General features: G+C 49.1%; 1 protein-coding gene and 1 non-coding gene across 2 annotated transcripts; one reads left to right on the plus strand and one right to left on the minus strand.

Moving 5' to 3' along the window:
• The first annotated feature begins 43 nt into the window (after positions 1-43).
• COX4I1 (cytochrome c oxidase subunit 4I1) lies at positions 44-8,542 on the plus strand. Its single transcript, XM_024556165.3, has 5 exons — positions 44-196; positions 1,352-1,425; positions 6,432-6,599; positions 7,266-7,397; positions 8,285-8,542. Exons 2-5 carry the CDS (start codon positions 1,353-1,355, stop codon positions 8,419-8,421), a joined length of 510 nt encoding a protein of 169 aa, XP_024411933.2. The 5' UTR covers positions 44-196; position 1,352; the 3' UTR covers positions 8,422-8,542.
• A 4,004-nt stretch (positions 8,543-12,546) lies between these two features.
• LOC112300895 (U6atac minor spliceosomal RNA) lies at positions 12,547-12,671 on the minus strand. The gene has a single exon (XR_002974441.1). It is a non-coding gene; the product is annotated as a U6atac minor spliceosomal RNA (small nuclear RNA).
• Between the last annotated feature and the right edge of the window lie 11,393 nt (positions 12,672-24,064).

Below are 24,064 nucleotides of genomic sequence, written 5' to 3' on the forward strand. Positions count from 1 at the left end.
CCCGGCGTTTTACGACGTTCGCGGCCCTCCCCCCTCCCTCTCGAGTGACCTCCAGCGCGGCCGGGCGTGAGGTGGAGTCCTCCGCGTTCCCGTGGTGCTCCGCGGCGCGGCCTCTCTCTCTTCCGGTCGCGAGCAGACGGGCCGTAGAGGGCGGTCGCGGCGAGCGTAGCGGGCTGTGGCTGGGAGGCGGCGACAGGTGAGGCGAGCGGTGGCCAGCCTGCGCCCCTGGGAGGCCGGGGAGGGTCGGGGGCTGGAAGCCATCGGGCCTGAGTGCCGGAGGCGCGGCGGCCCGGGACTGGCAGGAAGCGGTGTTTGGCCTTCGGACCCGTTGACATTGAGGCCTGTCCGGTGGGGGGCTCCGGACTCAGGGCCCGCTCATTCGCGGCCGATGTGCGGCGCAGAAACACCCGGCCCGGCTCTTCCTACCCTGCCGTGCCCGGCGGCAAGGTCTGAGCTCTGACCTTGGGGCGCCCGCTAGCCGAGGGCACGGGTAAAAGGGGCAGGTCGTTTTGCTGGCCTTCCGGGAGCGGCTCTGGGGCCTGGGGTGCAGCCTTAGCTCTAACCTTTCCCAACCTCGTCTACGCGACGTCCCCGGGTTTGACTGGGCTCCAGTAGAGGCGCTCCGCTTACCCCCGTGGAGGGCGCCCAGCGGCCACCCACGCGCGGGCCTGTCTGGGGGGAAAAGACGAGCGACAGTGGAGCGTTCAGCTCTGACGTCATGTCTGTTTATTTTGTCCCCGTTGTGGTGTTTTCTGAAGGTGTTGGGGATCCTATTCATTGTCACCAGTCCCCGGAAATGTGCAATTTTAGAGGAGAGGTAGGTAGGGGAGATGGACCTGAATCAGGAAGGGCCCAGGTGAGGCGTGGGTCACGCAGGTCACCCGTTCTCTGCAGGGATTGGAATTGGACCGGAGTGGTATTTGCCGCCGTTCTCCCTGATTTGCCCTTTCTAAATACTAAGTTGAAAGCACATGCCACAATTTCTTGAGCTTTTTCTCTCAAAACAGTGGAGCCCCTCATGGCGCCACAGTGCTTTACCATTTCTAGCTTTATCAGTCTCCACATTAAATTTTTTTCTTTGGTTTTTAAGGAAGTCAACTTTCTACTAATTGCCTGAAGTGTAAGGCACTCGGTTTTATGATGAGGCTCCATAAAGACTTGCTAACTATTAAGAAAAACTTTATCCTAGGTTATTCTGTGAATTCAGAGTCAGCGAAGAATCACTTATGCTGGGGAGAAGAACACGACAGAATTGCACTGACTTTGAAGATACACTGGGGCCAAAGGAGGAATTGTTCCTAATGGGTATTCGCCCTCATTCATGGGGAAGGGGTACGTTTTTGTCTTTCAGGATGTTGACGGCCCGAGTGTTCAGCCTAGTTGGCAAGCGAGCCATTTCCACCTCAGTGTGTGTACGAGCACATGGTAAGTTGCCTTTTTTTGCTTTTAGGTCGGCTGAACTGATTTCATTTTGCTCCCACTACGAGTAAGGCCCTGTGCTGCAGCGTCGAACGCAGGTGGCTGCGATTCTGATCCTGCTGCTGAGGGAGTTTAGGGGAGGGATATATATTTTAACAGGGGACACAGTTATAGATTAAAGAGTATTTATGAATCTTTGAATTCTAGTCCTGGATCTTCGCTTATATCCGTATTTTCTCCTTTCCCTTTCTCTCCCATTTTTTTCAAGTTTGGGTTCTACCCCTTTCAAGAACTCTTCTCCACTGTACCTGATTTTAATGATGTCCTTCCCCTCCAGAAAAACTTCCAACCATTTACCTTTAGTACTGTTTACATTATTGGGATAGTGGAAGGGAAAGAGCCTGAGCTTCCTAACCTGAGCTGGGTTTAACCTCATTTTAGTTTTGGACTAGGTACTTAAGTTTAGGAATTTGTTTTCTTAAGCTGAAGTACATGTAAAGAGCTTAGTTCAGTGCTTGGCAAGCAATTTTAGTTTTGCACTTATTAAGCATCTTCTATGTACCAGACACTGTCAAGCGCTGAGAATAAAAACAATATGAAATATGAAGTCTTTCCACAAGAAGGTTTGCAATCTGGAGGGGGACAGATACATGAAGAAAATGGCTCAGTAGCAGATGGCCCCTAAGGAGAAGCACTTAGCCTGGCTTGGGGTGCAGGGGAAGCTTCTGGGGGAGAGGCTTTGCTTTGCTTGAATGTGAGCATGTTAAACCTCACATTCAAGAGGGGAATGGCATTCCAGGCAGAGGGAAAGTAAGCAAAAGGACAAAACGCAAATCAGCCTGGCAGGGTATGTTACTGAGGGGTCAAGTGCAAGGCTTGAGTGGTGGGTGATGAACTTGGAGAGCAAGGTTTATGCATCTAGGGGCTCCATAATCAGTAATTTTTGTAACTGCTTTTTACGTGAATTTGTCCTGGAAATTGTGTCCTTTAATTAGTGATACTCTTCTCTTAAATACTCTATATTATTGCCCAGGATAACACAGTGGATACAGACTCTAAAACGTCATTGTAGTCAGAGTGTTGTTGAAATGTCTGTTACTTAAACAAGTAAGTAATGAAGGAAAATTTATTGTTTCATACATGCTTAAAGAAACACCTTCATTGGAAGTCTGGGAGATCACTTATGACAGAGATCACGTTGTGTTTCCATTTTGGTTTTCTGATAGTGCTTTGTTCGTTTAGTTTGAGGTATGATTTATGGAAAGTAAAATTACCTTTCCTAGGTGTAGTGTTCTATGGATTTGGACAAACTCGCAGTGTGTAACGACGACTCCGGTCAGAACACACAGCATCTCCATCAGCCCCCAGGTCCCTTTGTGTCCCTTTGACCATTCTGCTTTTTCATAAGAAGCCAGCGTCTGTCTTCTTGTAGTGGTGCTGACCGTGACTTACTCTTAGGGATTGCGGAAGTGACATCAAATCCGCCCCTTCTCGAAACCCTCCAGTGCCTAGCCCTGCCTAGAGTAAGATTGGAGGCTGGCCCTTCTGATCTCATCACATCATACTGAAGCAAACAGCCCAGCCAGCCCGCCTGTTTGCTCGAGGCCCGGCCTCCGTTGGTAAGGTGTTTTGTCCCTCACGCACGCACGTCAGCCTGGTCCCTCCTGCCTCAGCTCCCAAGTTGTGGATGGTTGCTTCTCTCTCCTCATCTCCTGCAGTAGGAATGTCATGTTAGAAGTGCCTTTCCTGACCACCCCGTCCTAGAGATGCCCCACCCTACATCACCCTGCTTTGTTTTTCCTCAGAGCACGATGCTCTGGGTTTGCGTCTGTGTTTGAGTGTCATCTGTCTCTGCGTCTAGAGCGCAAGCTTTTTGAGGCCGGGGACCTTGCCGGTCGTACTCTTTGCTGCATCTCTAGCATATAGTAGGCAGATGAAGGAGACTACAGTCCATTAGATAAGTCTCTAATTTTTAACTTCTAATTGTATACTTGATACATGAACTGTTATTCACATGAAATAGTAGCACAGTACAGAGTGCCACTGGTATCTGCTGTTGTCAATTTGGGTATTTTTGTGGTGACAAATCTGATTGTGAGGGGAGCTCAGAATCACCAGTTTTTCTCGCAGAAGCTTAGCCAAAATTCCATCTAGGCTGAAGACAGAAATGACAAAGCATTCACTAGAATGCAAGAGCTTGGCTGTTTCTCTTTTTTAAAAGGAATGTATGGTATGTTAACCTTTGCTCCCCACTCCCCTCCATTTGCTGGGGGACCAGGCTCAAAGTGCTGAAGAACCTCTGGCAGCCCTGAGATCACAAATCAACTGTTCTTGTTCTAGAAAATGCAGTTTTATACTTAGAGTGCTTCACGGTTATGAGCATTTACAGTAATACCCTCCTTAACTACTGGGATGGGACACATTCTGGCAAATGTGTCTGGCTTTATAAACCTAGATGGGGTAGCCTACTACACACCGAGGCTATATGGTGTAGCCTATTGCTCCTAGGCTACAAGCCTGTGCGGCATGTCGCTGAACAAAGCAACGCGAGATTAAATCCAGCACAAGACAAAATGATGTAACCAAGAGAGTGGCAAACATGGGGTATATGAGGCTGCCGCTAGTGTAGCATAGCATGCTGTTTCTGTTTCTTTTTTATCCTAACAGGAGGGCATTTTTTTCCATTGCTTTTTTTGAGTGAGAGGGAGGGGTAGGGGGAAGGGGAGAGAGAGGGAGATATCAATTGGTTGCCTTCTTATATGGGTCCTCACTGGGGATCGAACCTGCAACCTGGGTGTGTGCCCTGAGTGGGAATTGAACCCATGACCTTCTGCTCTATGGGATGACGCTCTAACCGAAATGTAGCAGCCAGGGCTGGCATACTGTTTTACAGAAAACTTCTGTAAATAGGAAGAGTACATTATAATGATAAAAAGTACAATATAGTAAATACATAAGCCAGTAATATAGTCATTTATTATAAAATGTTATACAGGCTATACTTTTATATGAGTGGCAGTGCAGTGGGTTTGTTTACACCAGTGTCACCACAAACACATGTGTAATGTGTAATGCATGGTGCTACAATGTCAGGCTATGACGTCACTAGGCATATATATATATATAAAGATTTTAATCATTTTTAAAAAAAGATACTAATTTTTAGAGAGAGGGGAAGGGAGGAAGAAAGAAAGGGAGAGAAACATTAATGTGTGGTTGCCTTTCGTGTGCCTCCTACTGGGGACCTGACCTGCAACTCAGGCATGCACCCTGACTGGGAATCAAACTGGCGACTGTTTGGTTCACAGGCCGGAGCTCAATCCACTGAGCCACACCAGCTAGGGGTATTCATTTATTTTTAGAGAGAGCGGAAGGGAGGGAGAAAGAGAGGGAGAGAAACATTGATGTAAGAGAGAAACATTAATCGGTTGCCTCTCACATGTGCCCTGACCAGGGACCGGATCTATAACCCAGGCACGTGCCCTGACCAGGAATCAAACCGGCAACCTTTCGCTTTGCGGGATGACGCCCAACCAGCTGAGCCCTGCTGGTCAGGGCTTCACTAGGCATATTTTTAATAATTCCTGTGTAAGCTGAGTGCTGGTGTACAACCATTATTTTTAGTTCACTCATTATTTTAATAGAATCTTAGAATTCTAAAATGCAGAGTAATTCTAGCCATTTTTATATCAGATCCTTTTAGGTTAAAGTTGAGTATAAATATTTAATTGGTAGTTATTTGCATGGCAAATATAAATATCTAGAGAAATTATATTTTGCTTTAGGCTGAATGTTTTACTTCACTGTTAACATGATTTGGGAGATTTTAACCATTGGGACTAAGCTAATGGAAGGGAAGGATTTTTGAAGGACTTCATTAAAATACTCCTTTCTTTTCTGTTGTCTGAACTTTTTTCCTCTTTACTTGAGTAATACACGTTCATTTGCTTGAGTAATAGGTGTTCAAATATAGTTCATTTGAAGGAACTAGAATTTCTACCTATTTGAGCAGAAATTCCCATTTCATCCTCTCCTCATCTGCTTATAACAACTTCAGTTTACTTTGCCAGGAGTTTTCTGTCTTTAGTTTTTAAGTGTGAGTATATATACACGATTTACACTTTTAAAAAGAAAAATAAAATAACTGATATTCTGTGACTGGCTGAGCACATCGTTGTTTCTCCATTTTGAACATGTGGCTCTGCTTTCTACTGCTGTGAGTTGTTCCTGCCATACGTATATCTCCCTGCTTCCCTTCCTCTATGTGCTCTTTTCCAGAGTACTCCTTCCCTAACATGCTCTGTAATTGTCATGTTTGTTTCCCACCTTTAGCGTGTAGTCGCCAGTAGGTAGGAGTGTTTGCTTTGTTCACTGATGATCTCAGATGTCTAGAACCATGCTTAGCAGATAGCAGGTGGTCAGTAAACATATGTTGAACAGATGAATGAATGGCTCTGTGACACACATTTCTAAGGAGCTAGCTAACTCCATCCTCTGTTGGCCACGGGTTTTTTGTTGTTGTTGTTTTTGGCTATAATAAAAAGTGCTGCAGTAACCATCTTTTCATGTATCTTTGTTTCTCGACTTTGAACATGTATTTCTTTATGAGTTTTATATTTTTGTTCTTCCTCATTAGTTTGAGTCCCTTGTAGAAGGGCCTTCATTTAGTTCGGTCCAGGGCAGGGAACCTTGGGAGCCTTTGTCTTACCTCTGCACGAATACTGTTAGTAGCAAGAGTGCTGCCTCTGATCCTGGTAGGTTTCTGTTTCGCTGTGACGAAAACTGCTACTGTTAACTGTCTACCTGCCATTCTCATGCTGCTGTCTGGGCCACACAGGCCAGGCCTGCTTCCTGTTCCACACGATAGTCCTTCAGCTGTTTGAAACAGCAGCTGCAGCCCCCTGGGATGACAGGCTTTCAGAGCGTGCACATATGTGCTTATTTAGGTTCTTAGAAGTACCACCTTGTTTGTAACTTGTGAATTTTGAAATATTTTCCATTTTGCCTTTTAGGGGGTGTTGTGAAGAGTGAGGACTTTGCTCTCCCGAGTTATGTCGATCGGCGTGACTACCCTTTACCTGATGTGGCGCATGTCAGGAACCTCTCTGCCAGCCAGAAGGCCTTGAAAGAAAAGGAGAAGAACCCCTGGAGCAGTCTGTCAATTGATGAAAAAGTTGAATGTGGGTATCGAAGGGAAGTCAGGCACATAGTGTGAGAGTGAATTTTTGCTTTGTGATGAGGGCTGGGGTGCTGCCCAGAGACCAGTCTGCACTAGAGGCTTGATGTGGGGTGTTTCTATGGGGCTGCCCCAGGGTGCAGCTTTGGTGCTTTGCTGGCTAGCTGGAACTCTGCCCAGGCTCCTTTGTGCCCCTGGGGCCCCAGCCTCTGGGGAGAGGCATGAACAGGGACGTGGAGTGGCTGAGTGTGTGTCATTCGAGTGTGCAGCATGTAGGTGCCGTGTCTCCGTGCCTCTGCTGGGTGGGGCTGGGCTTACTGTCAGTTATGGGTGGAAGGGCAACAAAACATTGTCAGGTAGGCAAGGGGAATGAAAATAGTGGGATTGAATTGCCCCTTACACTGTAAGGGAGAATTTCAGTTTTTCATTTATTTTTTTATTTACCCAAAGCAAACTCCATGCATTTTTTCTCCTCCTTCGCCCCTTGTATGCATCTGTGAGAGCTTGTGTGTGCTTGTGCATGAGCATGTTACGGCCTCAGGCCTCTGTTGTATTTCTCCATGTTTATCTCTTGCTGTGTTGCGGGGACTAGTGGTGAAGCACAGTGGACGAGGGAGTAGTTGGTCCCTGTAGCTTGTTACACCTGCCAACGGCCATCCTTTCTGCTCAGTGTATCGCATTAAGTTCAACGAGAGCTTCGCTGAAATGAACAGGAGCACGAATGAGTGGAAGACAGTTGTGGGTGCCGCCATGTTTTTCATCGGCTTCACTGCTCTCATCCTGATCTGGGAAAAGCGCTACGGTGAGTAGGGGGAGAGAAGAGGCTGTGCCTGGAGTGGTTCAGGTAAAAGCCCCTAGCAACACAAGACCTGCAGTTAGCCAGCACAGCTTTGACTTTCAGGGCCTGGGAGTGGGCTATGGGGGGGCCTTCACACAAAAGGGTCTATCCCAGGGTTGTCGATCAGGTGTGTGTGAACTGAAGTTGTATAAGCCAGAATCTTACTTGGGGTGAGCTGTACCCGGTTGGTAGTGCACTACATGCAGCACGCCGCATTTTTAGTACTGTTTATCTGCTTACCAGGCAGTTATCAGCAGATGATGTCATGAATGTTTGATCAAAGAGAGGAAACTTACTCATTGAAGGGCTTTTTCAGCTGTTTAGGGACTGCATGTCAGTAACTAGGATTCTGGGACTTAGGACCTAATAGTTTCTGCTTAGGGTGGGGGTTGCCTGCTCGTTCTAGTACTCCCTCTCCCGGGCTCTTCCTGTCCAGGCAGAAGTGTGTCCCCATTCTGAGTAGGTTTAATCTGTCCTTGTGGTTTGACTGTGGACGTGGGTTTACAGACCTGTGCCCATCTCTGTGATCTCCCAAGTCACCGCTGGCTCTGTTTTTGCTCTGTGCTGTCCTGTAGACCCTATTACCTATGTCCTATAGAGAAGACGTTCTGATTTGAGCTTAAGTATTTAATTTCTCACTTACAAACAAAGGAATAATTTGGAACTATCAGGAGTTGTCAGTGCCCAGAATCAGAAACCACTGGCATCTGCGTGGGCATGGGTGCTGAGCAGCAGATGACTTCACTGATTAGTTTGCCGTTGTGTTGTGGTGGACCTGATACACATAGCCTATTGCCTTAGAAACAACTAGTTACAGCCGTGTTACCTCATGAAGTTGTTTTGGACTGTAGTGTATGGCCCCATCCCGCACACCTTTGAAGAGGACTGGGTGGCCAAGCAGACCAAGAGGATGCTTGACATGAAGGTCAACCCGATCCAGGGCTTCTCTGCCAAGTGGGACTACGACAAGAACGAGTGGAAGAAATAAGAGCCTGCCATTCACGGATCTGAATCTCACCTTGTTCTGTCATTTCATTGCAGTTCGGCATATTTGCTGGAAACTCTTACGTTGCGGTCCCAATGCTAATAAACAAGCAGTTTACTTGAAATCCTTGTGATTGATTCCTTGATGATTACTAAGTGAGAGTGTCTGTTACTGGTAACACAAGAGGTTTCTCCCAAGTGTCTGAAGTAAATATATTTTGGATATAAATGGCAAAAATTGTATGTGGGGACATCATATACACACTAAAACTACAGAGTCTTCTGACGTGGGATGTTTTAATTAGGTTCATGATGAGGTTTTTGTAACAATCCTTTGTAGTAGCCAGACTGACAGAAGTCACTGTAGCCACTTTTCTTCTGAAGCAACCTCCCCGCAATGTTACAAATTTGGCTGGAGTGGGTGGGCCATAAGCCTGGGAAGGGCAAGAGGTCTCAACGGTAGGCTCATTTCCCTTAGCCTGCTTATGGTTTGCTTAGTTCCCTGGCTGCTCTCAGCCTTTGATCCAAAAAGGTACAACAAAGCCAGTGCCAGGTAAGGCAGTGATTAAGGAGCATTACATCCTGGCCCTTGTTAAGCTTCCTGTAGGGCTCTCCTGCCCTGTTCTAACCCCGGTTCCCTGTGCCGGTCCCTGGAGAAGCGGAACAAATCCTGGAACAAGCTGCATCGGGAGAGCTGCAGAGAATCAATGTTTCCATGCGGTGTTGGTACAGGAATGAGGCAGGGGTAGGAAGTGGCCCTGGAGAAGCCCAGCTTTAAGGTGGAAGGGAACTCTCCCCCTAGAGCTTGATTAAGAGGATATCCTAGGAGGGCCTTAGGTAGTTACCAGTGTAAAGTTAAGAGCAGGTTAAATATAGCCCGTGATTGTAGTGTCTTCCAGCTGCTTTAGAAATGCCCTTGATCCCTTGTTCTCAAAGGGCCAGCTGACTTCCCTGGGAGGCTCCCACTGGGTGATGCCATTTTCAGCTCCTTTCGAGAGTGGGTTCCTGTGGTGCAGTTGAGGCACCTGACCCGAGGTCACCCCTGTCCCATCACCTGGCTCTTAAGGGATTATTGGTGTGCATACTAGTGCCACCATCTCAGCAACCCCTAGAGAAGGGGCTGCTGTCCTGCATTACGTGTTGGAACTGAATGGGCTGGAGGCTGAGGGCTCTCCCTGAGTGGAAGTGAGTGGGTGGTGGAGATGGTGTTTGAAGGTCTCTCTGAGTCCCAACTTCCACCCCAGAACGACACCACACGGAGTCTCCCTGAGCCGGGGGCTTTCCATGGAGTAATCAGGCTCTCCCAGGCCATCCCCTTACCTAGTAGGCACCTACAGTCTTGACTTGCCAGGAGGATTGCCACTTGGATATCAGTTTCAGATTCCAAAATGTGACTTTCGTCATCTGTTGTCTGTCCTTGTGAGTTTGGGCCTTTAAAAATAATTAAAAAAAAAAAAACATTTTAGTGGGAGTTTAGGAGGCAGCAGAGTTAAAGCTAAGCTAGATTTAATCCTTTAAGCTGGGGGTCTACCTGACCTTTTATTGATCATCTACATATCATAATGGCAAACATGAACCTTTGGGCTCTCACCCTCACGCTGAGGGAGGGGTGCTTGGGTGGGCATGGGAACAATTTGAGCTTGGTTGGGGGAGGCCTCACCGAGGAGGTAACATACCGACAAACCAAGACTTGAATGAGAAGGAGCCACTCATACTAATACTTGTTTGAAGGTAGGGGTGGCAGGTAGAGACAGTTCCAAACCCAAAGGATGCAAACAAAGTCCCTGAGACAGGGCAGAGCTTGTTCCAGAAATTAATAGACATCGATGGGTCCTGGGATGGAGCGCCGAGAGGGTGGAAGGATGTGGGGCTGAGAGCAGGGAGAGCAGATCCCTGAGAGAGGGGCCTCACCAGCCAGGGGATGAGGGTGGGCTGAGCTCTCTATCTGTGTGTGGGGGTGGGGCAGTGCATGCTTGTTTAGCCCCTAGACTGCCCCCCCTCCCAGGGCATTCAAGGAGAATGTTAATGGCTCTTTGTGTAATGAAGTTTGAGAAATACCAAGAAGGCAATAGGAGTGGCCCCCAGGAGTGGGCGTTGAGTAGGGATCCCTCAGAGTGGGGTCGCTGACCAGCCCAGGAACTACACCTCTGAGGCCATTGCAGAGCCCCTGCATGGCTGCTGCTCATGGTTATTCTTGGTGAGCTCCTTCCTGTTTAAAATGCACTATCCCTTTCTAATCTATCCTATTTTTCCTCTCAATGCTCAATGTCACCAGCTGACAACTGTACTATATAAAATTTTAGAATTGCCAACAAAGGGACAAATAATAGACTTCTGAAATGGAACCCTAGAAGCCGGAAGGCCATGTAACAACAGTTTCCTCTAGAAGGATAGAATCAGCTAAACTGTTAAAGAGCAGGGATAAAAATAAAGATATTTACAGGCAAAGATTAAGAGCATTTATTATATTACTAATAGGCCGTAGTTGAGAGAAGTGCTGAAGGACATGGTCTGGGAAGAAGAAAACAACTCAGGAGGGAGGAATGAGTTCAGTTTTCTGACGTAAGAAGGAAGCGTGAGCAAGGGAATTGGAAGCAACGAAGTCAAATTCACTCAAACACTGGTTAAATACAACAGTAGAGATGATGCTGACCAATCATGGGGGTGGGTATTAAAAGCAAGGGTTAGTGGATTCTGGGAATATGAAGGCTTTCTGAATTTCTGTGAGTCCCCACGTATAAACACTAACTAGACTGTAAAACCAAACCCCCTTTTGATGGTATCTGTCAGAAAATAAGGTGAGGAGCTCTTCCCGTGGCCCGCCCCTCCATGACTCCCAAATGGGTGGGGGCAAATCGATCACACAAGCTGTGCATGGTGGCTGCAAAGTGCCAGAGAAAGAGGGAAGCAGGGGGAGAATAAGACCCCATGGTAGTCAAGGTTTTCTCTGGGGGAAAGCACAGCAGGAACCACTGATGAACCTGGGAGGGGTTGCCCAATCCAACAGTAGGCGAATGCTCGGGCCCTCAGTAAGGTCTAGAGGAGCTGGGGCACTCTTAGTCTTGACATTGACCCTCCTGGGCTGACCTGAGATGGACCCACACTGAAGAACCACACCTCCTTCTAGAAGTTCAGGAAAGAATTTGAGCTTCAGTGAAGATACTGTAATGGATTATCACCCACCCAACATATTTAAATCTTCGGGTTATGAGACTTGCAAAGAAATAGGAAAGCAGTCAACAGAAATTGTGGTTGGCTGGGCTCTCCCCGTGGCACCTCGCTGTTTGTTCAGTGGGTCCATGGGCTAGGCCGCCATGGTGGCAGGGGTGGAGGTTATGCGTGGGTCCCACAATATGGGCTGACTTGGCAGCCACTGATAGGTCAGGTGCCTAGTCTCTCAACAGCTGAGACCAATGCTGAGCCCCAACGTGGCACCATGCAGGCTTGTTCACGTGGCAGAGGGCTCACACCCGTGGGCCTCACTGGTTTTACCACATACCCCTTCACCTAGAGGCATCAGGCCTCATTGAAGGGCCCTTCTGAACACTCACTCCTGGGCAGTTGAACCATAGCGCTCTCAAGAGCTGGGATGCTTTTTAAAAAAGTATCAGGGTTTTTTTTGTTGTGGTAGAATATACATGATGTACAGTTTACAGTTTTAACCACTTTCCACATATTGTGATTCTGAAGCCCTGTGGGATTCAGCACATTCACACTGGTGCAGCCGTCATCACTGTCCACCTCCAGAACTTTCTCGTCATCCCGGACTAAAACAGCTTCTCCGCTCCCTCGGCCCCCAGCCTCTGGCAACCACTCTTCCACTCTCTGAATCTGACTGTGCCACGTGCCTGTGTCAGTGGGACTGCGCCATGTGCGACCTTCGCGCACGGCTGATTTCTCTCAGCATAATGACCGCAGGGTTCGTTTGTGGAGTACCACATGTCAGGGTGTTCTTCCTTTAAGGCTGAATACCATTCCATTGAGTGTAAATACCCCATCTTATGTGTCTGCTCACCCACTGACGGGCATCTGGGCTGTTTCCACCTTTTGGCTACTGTGAATAATGCTGCCATGAACACGGGTGTATGAATGTCCGTGTAAGCCCCAACTTGCCCTTCTTTGGGGCTGTAAGTAGAAGTGGAAAGAGCCCCGAAGTAGGTTGCAATGCCTCAATGGTCTGCGTGTTGCGAGGCCCACGGGCTTCTTCTGCTCTTGTCCAGGAGAGTGCTAACTTTCCTCCCTGTCATATAAAAGCATGCTTTTTAAAAATAAAATATGTTTATTGATTTTAGAAAGAGTGGAAGTTGGGGGGTGGGGAGAGAAAGATGTGAGAGACAAACATCAATTGGTTGCCTCCCATACACACTCCATTTGGGAATCAAACCCACAACATAGGTGTGTGCCCAGACTGGGAATCGAATCCCTAATCTCTTGGTGTATGGGACAATGCTCCAACAAACTGAGCCACCTGGCCAGGGCCGAAAGTATGCTTTTTTAAAAAAGTTAAATGTATTAGGGTAACGTCGGCTGATAACATTATATAAGTATCAGGTGTACAAATTCTATAATATATCACCTGCGTATTGTGTGCCACCAGGCAAAGTCTCTTCTCCTTTCATCACCGCACGTTTGACCCCTTCCCCCCTTCTAATTTCCCCGCCCATTCCCCTCCGCTAGCCACCGTACTGCTGTCTGTGTCTATGAGTGCGTTTGTTCGTTTGCTGTTTCTGTTTTATATCCCACCTTTGAGTGAAATCATATGGTTCTTGTCCTTTCCCATCTGCTTTCTTTCACTCTCAAGACCCAGCCATGTTGTTGCAAATGTTTTATTTCATCATTTTTTGTGACCAAGTAGTATTCCATTGTATATATGGATCACATCTGCTTTATCCAGTCATTTGTCGAAGGACACTCACGTTCTTTCCATGTCCTGGCTATTGTGAATAATGCTGCACTGAACCTAGGGATACATGTTCTTTACAAATAAGTGTTGTCAGATTTTTTGGTATATACCCAGAAGAGGGATTGCTGGATCATATGGTAGCTCTATGCTTAAGTTTTTGAGGAACCTCCATATTAAAACTCTGCTTTTCATAAGAGACCACTATGTGGTTCTTTCCTTCCCTGACGCTGAACACACGGGTCAGGGACTGAGGGGCAGGAGGGGAGTGGCTACTTCCACTGTCACGCCTGACAAATGCACACTGCAGGATTCTTACTGCCCGGTCTGAGCATTCTCTCTGCTGGTTTGGAGGTCTGACTCCCGAAGGGACTGATGATCTTCCACCAGGAGACAACAGCGGGTCTAGTGAACTGGAAATTGAGACTGAACAGGCAGAGAGGGGCTCCTCTACTCTGGTGCATGAGGGATCCTGCTTATGGGGGGAAATCGTGGTGGGGCAAGGGAGGCTAGGTCTAGAGCCCAGGGACTCTTGTGTGCCTCTTAGAACTTCCAAGTGCCACAGTGAGAGTTAGGGTAAAAGAACAGTTTACAATAACAACGAAAAGGCAGGCCCACCAAGGATTCAGGCCTGTGTGAATGAAGATTCCGGTCACCCCTAGGGGGTGAAGGACCTCAAACCACCGAGGCCCAGATAAGGGCAAAGAGAATGCGGGTGGGCAGTGGGGGAGGGAGGTTAGGAGTGTTAACTGCGGCTTCACGACCAGGCTCAGAAACAAGGACTTGTAGTCCCTGTGTGTCCTTTCTTCCTGCTTATGGTGTGTGTGGGCCCATGTGTGTACTGACTAGTTTTTATTTGGGCCTCCCTTTCCCTAATTATTTTATACAGGTTTGTTGGAGGTTGATTTTACAAGTTAGCCTTTAGGCAACGGATATTCAGGTGAGACTAAGACTGAATTTGAGCAGCGATTCACACAGCCCAGGGGCAAATCTACTGTGACTGCGGGACTTGCTGAGTCCTCATTGTGGGGTGAGGCTGCGAACATTTTCCTTTGCAGGAAGCATGTTTGCGTCTTATTTGGTGGGGATGTAGACTTGTTTTGATTTATGAAGGTTCATGAACATGTAGAACATGAGCATGGTCTGAGTAGCCTGAGAGATGGTCCGTGCCAGGTAAGCTGTTGTCTCTCAGCTTCGAACCCATGCTCCCATAGCAGCTGATGGATGCTGGCACTGGGATACTGCAAACTGAATTTCAGCTTGGCCAGTTGGTTTGGCCTCTGTCACTAGGAGCCCTTAGGCAGCCTGGAAGGCTGGAGGGAAAGAGCTCCTCCTGTGTGCTTCCTGTGTCCTGTCTGTTTCTGTTTCCTGCCTGCCTCCTGACCGTGTCCTGTTTACTTCCTGTGGGTGTTGCTGGTGCTCACCCCAGCAGGGGCAGTTCTTTCTGTGACAGCAGCCGTGTCCAGTTTTCAGTAAGTTCCACGCATGCAGGATCAGCCTCAGCATGTGTCTGTGAGGAGCCCGGCGCAGGCGGAGAGCAGCGCAGGCCAGAGGTGTTGAGTCTGCAGGACCCCTGTGCAGCTCTGACGCTGCCAGGTGGGGCTTTGCAGAGCCTGAGGCATCCCGGGGCCCACGAGGTGTTACACAGTGCTTGCTCTCTGAAAGGGAGGCATGGTTAATTTCTTTTTGAAAAGAACAATTGAGTAAATTAAACATTTATTTAAAATTTATCTTTGATACTGGTATTGAAGGGGTAAAAGCTGTTCTTAGGTTAGGAGGTGTAGATAGTGCTATCTTTTGAATTTCTGTTTTGAAAGGAGAGCACACAGAGGGCTTTACAGGAATCCCACTAGACATCTTACTATGTCTGTTTCACTTCCAACTTGAGTTTCTCCCTGGGTATGAGGAGGTACCAGCAGTCTTTCTGCAACTCTCAGACACACTCGATACTGACTCAATCCGTGATAAGGTAGTTATATTTTTCATTTTTTGAGGATCCTCTATATTCTTTGCTATTGTGGCTGGACCAGTTTCCATTCCCGCCAACAGTGCCCTTTTCTCCACATCCTGGTCTTTTTAATAATAGCCACTCTAACAGGTGTGAGGTGATATCTCACTGTGGTGTTACCTTGTATTTCCCCAATGACTGGTGATGTTAAACATCTTTTCAGGTACCTGTTGGCCTTTAGTATATCTTCTTTGGAAAAATGTCCATTCAGGTCCTTTGCCCATTTGTGCTCCTGTCCTCATCACCCATGAGCCACAGTTTCTGCTCCAGAGGAGGGGCTCGGGTGCCTTTTGAAGGGTTCCCTTCAGCTGGCCCATGTCTCAAATCGCGCAGTTGGGCCTGCATCTTGGAGAGTTAGACTTGGTATTTCGGTGTGCCGCACTCTCGGTTCTGAACAGCAGAGGGTGCACTGAGACCTAAGCCATCCTGTGTCCCGGGGCAGAGCGAGCTTTCTCCCGGAGCTTCCTCCAGTCCAGAGGGTGAGGCATGGATGGCACGTTTGTTCCCACACCCTCGTCTTCACGTGCCTCTACTTGTAGCAGTGTTCCACCTGCAGGCAAGGGACTCCCAGGGCAGCTCTGGTCAAACCCGTCATTCCCTGCGATTTCCTCTCCGGCTTCCTTTTCTCTGCCCTGCAGGATCATCAGGCCCCGGGGACATCCTGCTGCAGGTGCCAGGCCTGCTGGCCGCAAACTTCATTTCCCCACTCAGGATGCTTTGCCTGGGCTTGGACTTGGCACAGGTCCCGAAAGCAGAACATAGTACACGAGGGTGTGAGGTAGGCTTAGAACTCTGGGAAAATGTTCCGGAGAGCCAGTTGCAGGTGGCTTGTGACACCACTGCACTCTGAGTCACAGTGCACAGGACTTTACTTTTGAAGTAGGCTGGCTGGGGGTTAAGTGAGCCGTCACCAACTCAGGCGGCCTGGGTCCCAGTCCTGGCTTACTGCCCTATGTGCATTATTTCCCTACTTGAGTCGTGAGGTCACTCTCCCCCTTTTGCAGGTTGAAGGAAGGGGCACAGAGAGGTTAAGTGACTTATCCAAGGTCCACTAGCCAGTAAGGGCAGAGCTGGGGTTCGAATCCCCGCTGGCCTGTGCCAGAGCCCAGGCATGCCTGCTGTGTTGCTGTCTATGCTTGGGTACCTGGTATCACTCCTGGCACTTAGTTAGGTGCTCAGTAATTGTTTATTGAGTAAACAAACGTGCCCAAATCCTAAGGGGCTTTTCAAAGGACTTCCTAATCTTTTGCCCTAACAGCAACCTCCCCCACAAACCAAACCAAAGTCAACAACAAAACCAACTAAACTCAGATGCCCGCTGCTTTCCAACTGACCAGTTACTTCCTGAACTGCTTGCTTCGCTGTGCCCTGCAAGCAGCACCTTGTCCTGGGATGCGTGTTAGGCATCCCTGTCCCTTCCTAACAGTGGTTGTATGTGCAAGTGATAGACTCAGCCCTGGCACCACCTGGGCCTGCACCAGGGAGAAGCATGGAAAGCAGCACTGTCATCCTGGGGGAGTACGGGTGCCTTTAAGAATCTGGTGGATGTCCGGGCTGCCACGGTCAAAATACACCCAGCTGAGACCCAGCTCCAATGATCGCTAATCTGAGGCAGGTCCGAGGACAAGGGTGACCAACTTGTCTTGGTTTTCCTGGGACATTCCCAGTTTCTAGGACTCAAGCCCTGCATTCCTAGTGTTGCAGTTTAGCTGATTGATTCTGCCCATTACTGTGGCAGAAAATATCTCTGTAATTTATTTTTAAAAATTAAGAATATTTCCTTACAGTTGACATTTAATATTATGTCAGTTTCAGGTGCATTGCGTAGTGGTTCGACATCTATGTAACTGATGAAGTGTCCTCCCCTGTGGCTAGTACCCACCCAGCACCACACACAGTCAGTACGGCGTTACTGACTATGTTCCCTGTGTGCACTTCAGATCCCTGTGACTGTTTGTTATTGCTGATTTGTGCCTCTTAATCCCTTCACCTTTCTCACCCAGCATGTGTAGGGTGACCTCACACAGCCCAGTGGAGCAAGACAAAAAATCCCAAGCACAGGACATGTCCAAGCAGCCACCTACATATCCCGGAACACCTTGGTCCCCAGTAATTGGAAGGGCTGGCCACCTGACTAAGGAGCCTTGTTAAGAGCCCTGCATCCCTCCCAAGGATGCTGGCATTTCACTAGGGCATTCATGACGATGCAAGGCTTCATCCCAGTGTTTCTCCGTTCGGCCTGTACATGAAGGTCACCTGGGCAACTCTTTAAAGGTGCTGAGGCCTGGGCCTTATTCCAGGTGCCTCTGTAAGGTTTAGAACCTGCCTCAGGTGTTTGAAGCACAGGTTCCAACCACTGCGCTCATTCCCAGGTTGTGTGGGAAACTGGTGGAACACAGACCTCTGCTCTGACCAATGGCTCCTGGGTCAGAGTCTCCTCGGAGTGAATCTGGGGTTAACAAGCGAACAGGTGCTTTTGAGGCTAGGCTGGGGGGAGGCTCTGGCTCACCTAAACAACCTCGGTAATGGGGGTCCCAGCTGCTGAAACAGGCCAGCGGGGAGAGGTGGGGAGGTCCCCTTCACCTCTCAGGACAGCCCCAGCCTGCGGGTATTTGCATCTGACAGCTTCGCTAAGGCTGCCTGGAGCAGGCTGTCATACCCCAAGTGAGCACCAGGTGGCATCCAGTCCCTGTGCTTATTCTCGGGCCCAAAAGAAAAAAATTGTTTTCTTTTGTTAGGAGATTTTGAGCAATCTGGATTAGGGGGCAGTGGCTCTTCCCTGTGCGTGATGTTCCCTTAAAGCCTTGTGTTTGATTGTGAAAGTCCATGGGAGTTTTGTACTTCGTCCCATGACACTGCTGTGTTTGTTTTAATACAGAAATGATTTATTTCTACAGATTACAGGTACGGTTGACCCCCCAGGAAGATGCTTTTGCAGGCTTTTCAGTACTGCATACCTCAGAGGTACATGCACCTTCTATGGCTTGGGAAGCTCAGAGCGACATGATTGGGCCGCAGATCCACCTCCTGGTATGTGCAGGGGCAGAAATGAGGCTGACTGTCCCCCTTTGTCCATTCCCTCATTGATGCTAAACTTCTGCTGTGGGATGGACGGGACTCCCATCCTCAGGGATCAAGTGGGAAGCATTTTCGTCTGCTCAGTAAACTCTAATTTACTTATAAACATGTGTCATTACCCAATTATCCATGAACTGCTTTCCACTACAATGCTTCTGAGCTTTCCGAAGATGAATGTTATGTAACAGAGCTGAAAACCATCTGAGAGAGAGCGCCAAAGACTCACTTTAGAAATGGGGAATCAGACACACAGGGGCCAGGGCTGCTCAGAGGGCAAGGTGGTATGAGGCAGGGAGGCTGACTTGGAATCAAGTCGGGGGGACCCTGGCTAGCGCCTCCCTTCTTCCTGCCTGTTTCCACCTTCTGTCACTGGGGAGCTGGCAGGATTCCTGGGCAAACCCTAAAACTCTGGCCAGACACAGTCACAGCTCCCTAAACACGCAGTGGACTCATGAATTTATGCTCATGGGCTCTCCGAACTGATGCTGCCGCTTCGTAATCCAGAGTCTGCCCAGGTTGATGTTGTGGCTCTCACGCTGTCAGCACTGGGTTTTAAGAGGAAAACAGTGCTTTCGGAGACCGCTTCAGGGTCTTTTCAGTTTGCCTCTGGCTCTCAGCACAAAGTCGCTGAGTGCAGGCTCCGTCTCCTTGCCCCCCAGAACACAGAGGGTACTGGAGCTGTCTTCCATGGCCTTCGCCCTTCCTGCTCCCTCAGCCCCGGCTCCACCAGGGCAGAGTTTGTGCTTCCGGCCCCGGGCTCTGTGGACCTCCAGATGTCTGCGCGGGTGGCCTGGGGTGGGGGCTGGTGTGTGCATGAGTGGGTGTGTGTAGTGTCTCCAAAGCCACAGGAATAAACAGGGCATGTTTTCTTGGGGCATCATTTTCACTCAAAGTTTTGGGAAAAAATTCTTGTTGTTTATGAATAAAACAAACATGGATATACCATCAGAGGGAATGAAAAGCTCAAGTCAATTTTAAAGATAAAACACATGACTTCAAAAAGTGTTGCATGGGGGCCAGCTTGACCTGCCCTTGGAGGGGTCCTTCTCTGCTTAAAGCAACTTGAAGAATAAGTCCATCAGCAACACACATTTTTTGAGTACCTACTATGTGCAAAGCCCTGTGCTAGACACTGGGGACAGGACATGAGAGATGCGTCTCCTATTCATGACATGAGGATCTGGTGGTCTAGAGAGAATTCTTAGCTTCGTCGTTATCACCACCATCACCATCATTATCATCTTCACCTTCTCCACGTGTATAAGCTCCGAAACACCTGTGTTTGTTTCCAACTCTGACCCTCGCTTCCAGGATCTCGCCTGGCACATGCTACGTACTTAATAAATATTTACTGAATGAGTGCTTTCTCGTCTTTTAATCATGCCGGCGTCTGTGTTGTGTATCATCGCAGGTACTGCTCACTGCAGTCCCGGGCGGTAGGAAGTGCAGCTGTCTGTTCCAGACGGGCACACTGAGAGAGGTTCAACAACTTCCAACGTGCACCGAGAGTCCAGGTCTAAACCTCTGTCCGTTCCCATTTCAGAGCCTGGGTGTTCCACTCGGAACCGTGGTGGCCTGAGGCTCCTAGCACAGCCATCAGGTAGGACTTGAGCTCAGTGGGCATGAGCCCTTGAAGATGCTTGGTAGGAGTGGCTTTGATTTAGCTTCTCTCTTGGGTACTGAGACAATTCAGCATCCAGATACCAGAGCACACCAGTTGGAGTTGACCCCAGGTGTCCCAAAGGTGTGACCAGCAGGGGATTTAGGCAGCACTTTTGTGTTTGGGGCTTCTTGGCCAGGGGCCATGTTGGCCCCTGGTGCTGCCCAGGTGTCACCGCACAAGCTGTTGCTGTGCAGGGTGGGAGGTGGAGCTGCTGAGGCTTTGCCTTAGATCAGTAGCCTGCTGGGGTCACCTGCAAAGCAGAGTCACAAGGCCGCCCAAGAGGACTTTCCCAGCCATTAGGGCCACCACTTCCTCAAACATCTCCGAGGCCAAGTTGGAAAACACCAGGTTGGGATCCTTGAGTTGGGGAGAGCCACTGTTCTGGGGAGGGAGGGGAGGTGGGCTGGATTCACCGTAAGGTCACAGCCAGTTACCAGGGTTGGATGGTGTATGAGTCCCATGGCTATTACAGCAAATTACCCCAAACTCCGGGCAGGGGGCTGCTTGAAACAACAGCAATGTTTTCTCTGTCAGCCCTGGAGGCCAGAGGTCTGGAATCAAGGTGTGGGCAGGGCATCCTCCCTTCAGAGGACACTTCCCTGCCTTTTCCAGTGGCTCCAGGCATTCTTGGGCTTGTGGGTGTGTCACTCCAGTCTGTGCCTCTGTCTTCAGGTGGCCTTTCCAGTGTCTGTGTAATCTCCTTCTCCTTTCTCTTAAGGAACTTGGCATTTGATTTAGTCCCACCCTACTCCAGCATGCCCTCATCTTAGCTAATTGCATCTGCAAAGACCCTATTTCCAAATAAGGTCACCACAGGTACCAGGGGTCAGATTCAGTAACTTCAATGTATCTTTCTGGGGACACTGTTTAACCCGAGACAGAGGGCGCTGCTGCCTTCAGGTTATCTCTACATAGGGCACCAGGCCTGCAGGTCTGTACCATCACTGGTCACAGTAAATGACCAGAGCACCTGAGCTTGAACTTGCTTAAGGAGGTAGCCTTGTTCAGAGTGCAGGGGATGTTTCTTGCCTCTGCCACCCCCCGTGACTCTGCACCCTCCTGGAGCATCCATCCCAGTCCTCTGCCAGAGGAGGGGCACGTGACCTGCCTTAGTCTATGGGATTCCAGGACTCCAGTAGAGACTGGGGGAGTACCCCTTTCTGCTGCATATGGAGCAGTGAGGGTGTGAGTCTGAACCCACATGGGGACCTGGATGGAGTAAGTCCCCCCGACAATGAAGCCAAGGAAGGAAAGTGAAGCCAAAGATGTAAAGAGACTTGTGCTCTCTGGTGTGATGTGAGTGCCTGGATTCAGCCTGACCTGAGCCTAGCTACTCTTAGAGCTTTTGCCCAGGTGAGCCAATAAGTCCTTTTCTTCCTTTATCTGCTCAAGCCAGTTAAAGTTGGGCTTTAAAAAAAAAAAAAAGTAACTGAAAGAGCCCAACTGAAAAACGCAGGTTCAAAGGCTTGGAGTCACCACCGTCTTTGAGAATCCAGCTCACAGACTCTGGCATGCGATCGAGCTCGTAGGCTCAGTGGACCTCCTTCAGGGACCTGCTAGGTACCAAGAACCTCAGGCTGACATGTTCTCGGAAGTCCATGCTGGAGCCTTTCCAGGCCCAGAGATGAGATGAGACAGCTGTGTGAATGTCTCTCCTCTCCCCAGACTCATCAGAGCACGTGGCAGCGTGGAGTCCCGAGCCCTCATCTCCTGCTCTGATCAGGGCTCCTTCCTCTCCTCTCCTCTCACGTCAGTCATGGCAGTGTTCCCTTCCTGCCTCACTGGGACAGGAGAGAATACCCTCAGACACTGCCGGTGCGGGGGGCGATTAGATTGGTGGCGCCACACTGGGGAGCCATCTTCCATGCTGGGCACAGCTGGGCGTGAAGGTCCCTATAGCATCTGAGGATATACACCGTGACATTGATTAAACATAGAAAAAGCAGCAAGTGCTGGCGAAGATGTGGAGAGAGGGGAACACTTTTGCACTGTGGGTGGGAACGCAGACTGGGTCAGCCACTGTGGAAAGCAATATGGAGATACCTCAAAATATTAAAAATGGATCTGCCTTTTGACCCATCTATCCCACTTCTGGGAATATATCTGAAGGAACCCAAAATACTAATTCAAAAGAGTGTTAACTACCCCTATGTTCATTGCAGTGTTATTTACAATCACCAAGATGTGGAAGCAGCCCCAGTGCCCATCAGTAGATGAGTGGATAAAACAGCTCTGGGACATTTACACAATGGAATTCTACTTGGCCGTAAAAAAGAAAAGTTTACCCTTTGCCAAGTGTGGATGGACCTGGAGAACATTATACTAAGTGAAATAAGCCAGAGAAAGACAAATATGTGATTTCACTCATATGTGGAATCTAATGAACAAACTAAACTAACAAGGAAAATGGGGACAGACTCATGGATGGAGAGTAGTTGGCAGCTAGTGGGGGTGGAGGGACTGAGCAAAAAGGAAAAAGGACTCATAGACATGGACAACAGTGTGGTGATTGCTGAGGCGAGGGGGGCGTAAGGGGACTAAATGGTAATGGAAAAAATATAATAAAGATTAAATAAAGCAAAAAACTGGAACAACCCAACTGTCTATCAGGAGAGGAACGGAGAAGTGGACTGTAGCATGGTCACACCGTGGAATCACAGACAGCAGTTAGTCTGGACACAGCAGGTCAACCGGGAAGATCTGGGAACCGTCGGGGGAGTGGGAGGAGTGAGGTGCTAAGGGCGTGACAAGTATGAAACCACGATGGACAGATGTCAGACCAGGCAGAGGTGTGCCATCCTCATGGGTGCCTTCATCTGTGGAAAACACACCACTGTGGGCACGTGGGATGGTGCAGCTTCAGGGAAGGGGCTGCCCCTGGGTGGGCAGGGTGGGGATCTGGAAGAGAACAAGGGCCCCTCTCTTTCTGTGGCGTTTTAGTTCTTGACAGACTCTGAAGCAGACAGAGAAGAACTCCACGCTGTGGTCTGTTCCAGGGGTCCCCACAAGTTCTCTGCGAAGCCCGGGCTCAGAGGCACACGTGCACACATGCACATACAACGTGCACACAAAGCTCAAACACACATACATGTGCATACCAGCATAATGCACGTGCACATGCACACCGGACCATGTGTGTGCACACACACTCACACACATGCTCACATACATGCACACATGCACTGAATACTGACAACTTTATTTAAGTCCCCAGACCCCCACATGCTGGACCCACACGAGGACTTCCTTACAAGGGTCCATAAATTCCTCTTCCCTTGGCTTAGTTAGGGTGGGTGAGTTCCTGTTACTGATGGCTGAAGACCCCTGACTTCAAAACACTTCAGACCTCGGACCCCGGGGGAAACTTTTTAAAAATTAAAAAAAATGTTAAAATTTATTTTCATTTATTTTTCTAATCCTCACTTGAGGACATTTTTCATTGCTTTTAGAGAGAGAGGAAGGGATAGAAAGAGAGGAAGGGGTAGAGAGAGAGAATATCAGTGTGAGAGAGGAACATCTGCTGGCTGCCTTCCGTGCGCACCCTGACCGGCATTGAACCTGCAGCCTTTTGGTGTACAGGGCGACATTCCAATTAAGCAAACCACACGGGCCAGGGCCCCCGGGGAGCCTTTTAGCTATTGCCCGAGTCCGTCCTCCCCCTCAGACATAGGTGGCGAGCTCGGGGTCAGAGGGGTGAGCTGTGCAGGCGTCAACAACAGCCTGCTGCCCGTAACTGTTTTCAACTTGGAGCAATCCCAGGAAACAGAACCTCGAAACCTAGCCCCTGCCCCAATGCCACTGGCGTAGAAGGGAGCCGGGGGGCGGGCTTGCAGGCACCGTGTCCCTGCCCTGAGTCCGGGCTGTCCCTGCACTTGCTCCACACACAGCCTGTTGTTGCTCACAGAGACTGAGCATTGGTCACTGGCCATGAAACCCGTGACAGGATTTTTCAAATAATAATATATAACCAGGGTCTGGAGCAGCTGAACGCTGAGCTA

The sequence above is a fragment of the Desmodus rotundus genome, chromosome 12, assembly GCF_022682495.2.
Source record: "Desmodus rotundus isolate HL8 chromosome 12, HLdesRot8A.1, whole genome shotgun sequence".
NCBI classification, from domain to species: domain Eukaryota; kingdom Metazoa; phylum Chordata; class Mammalia; order Chiroptera; family Phyllostomidae; genus Desmodus; species Desmodus rotundus.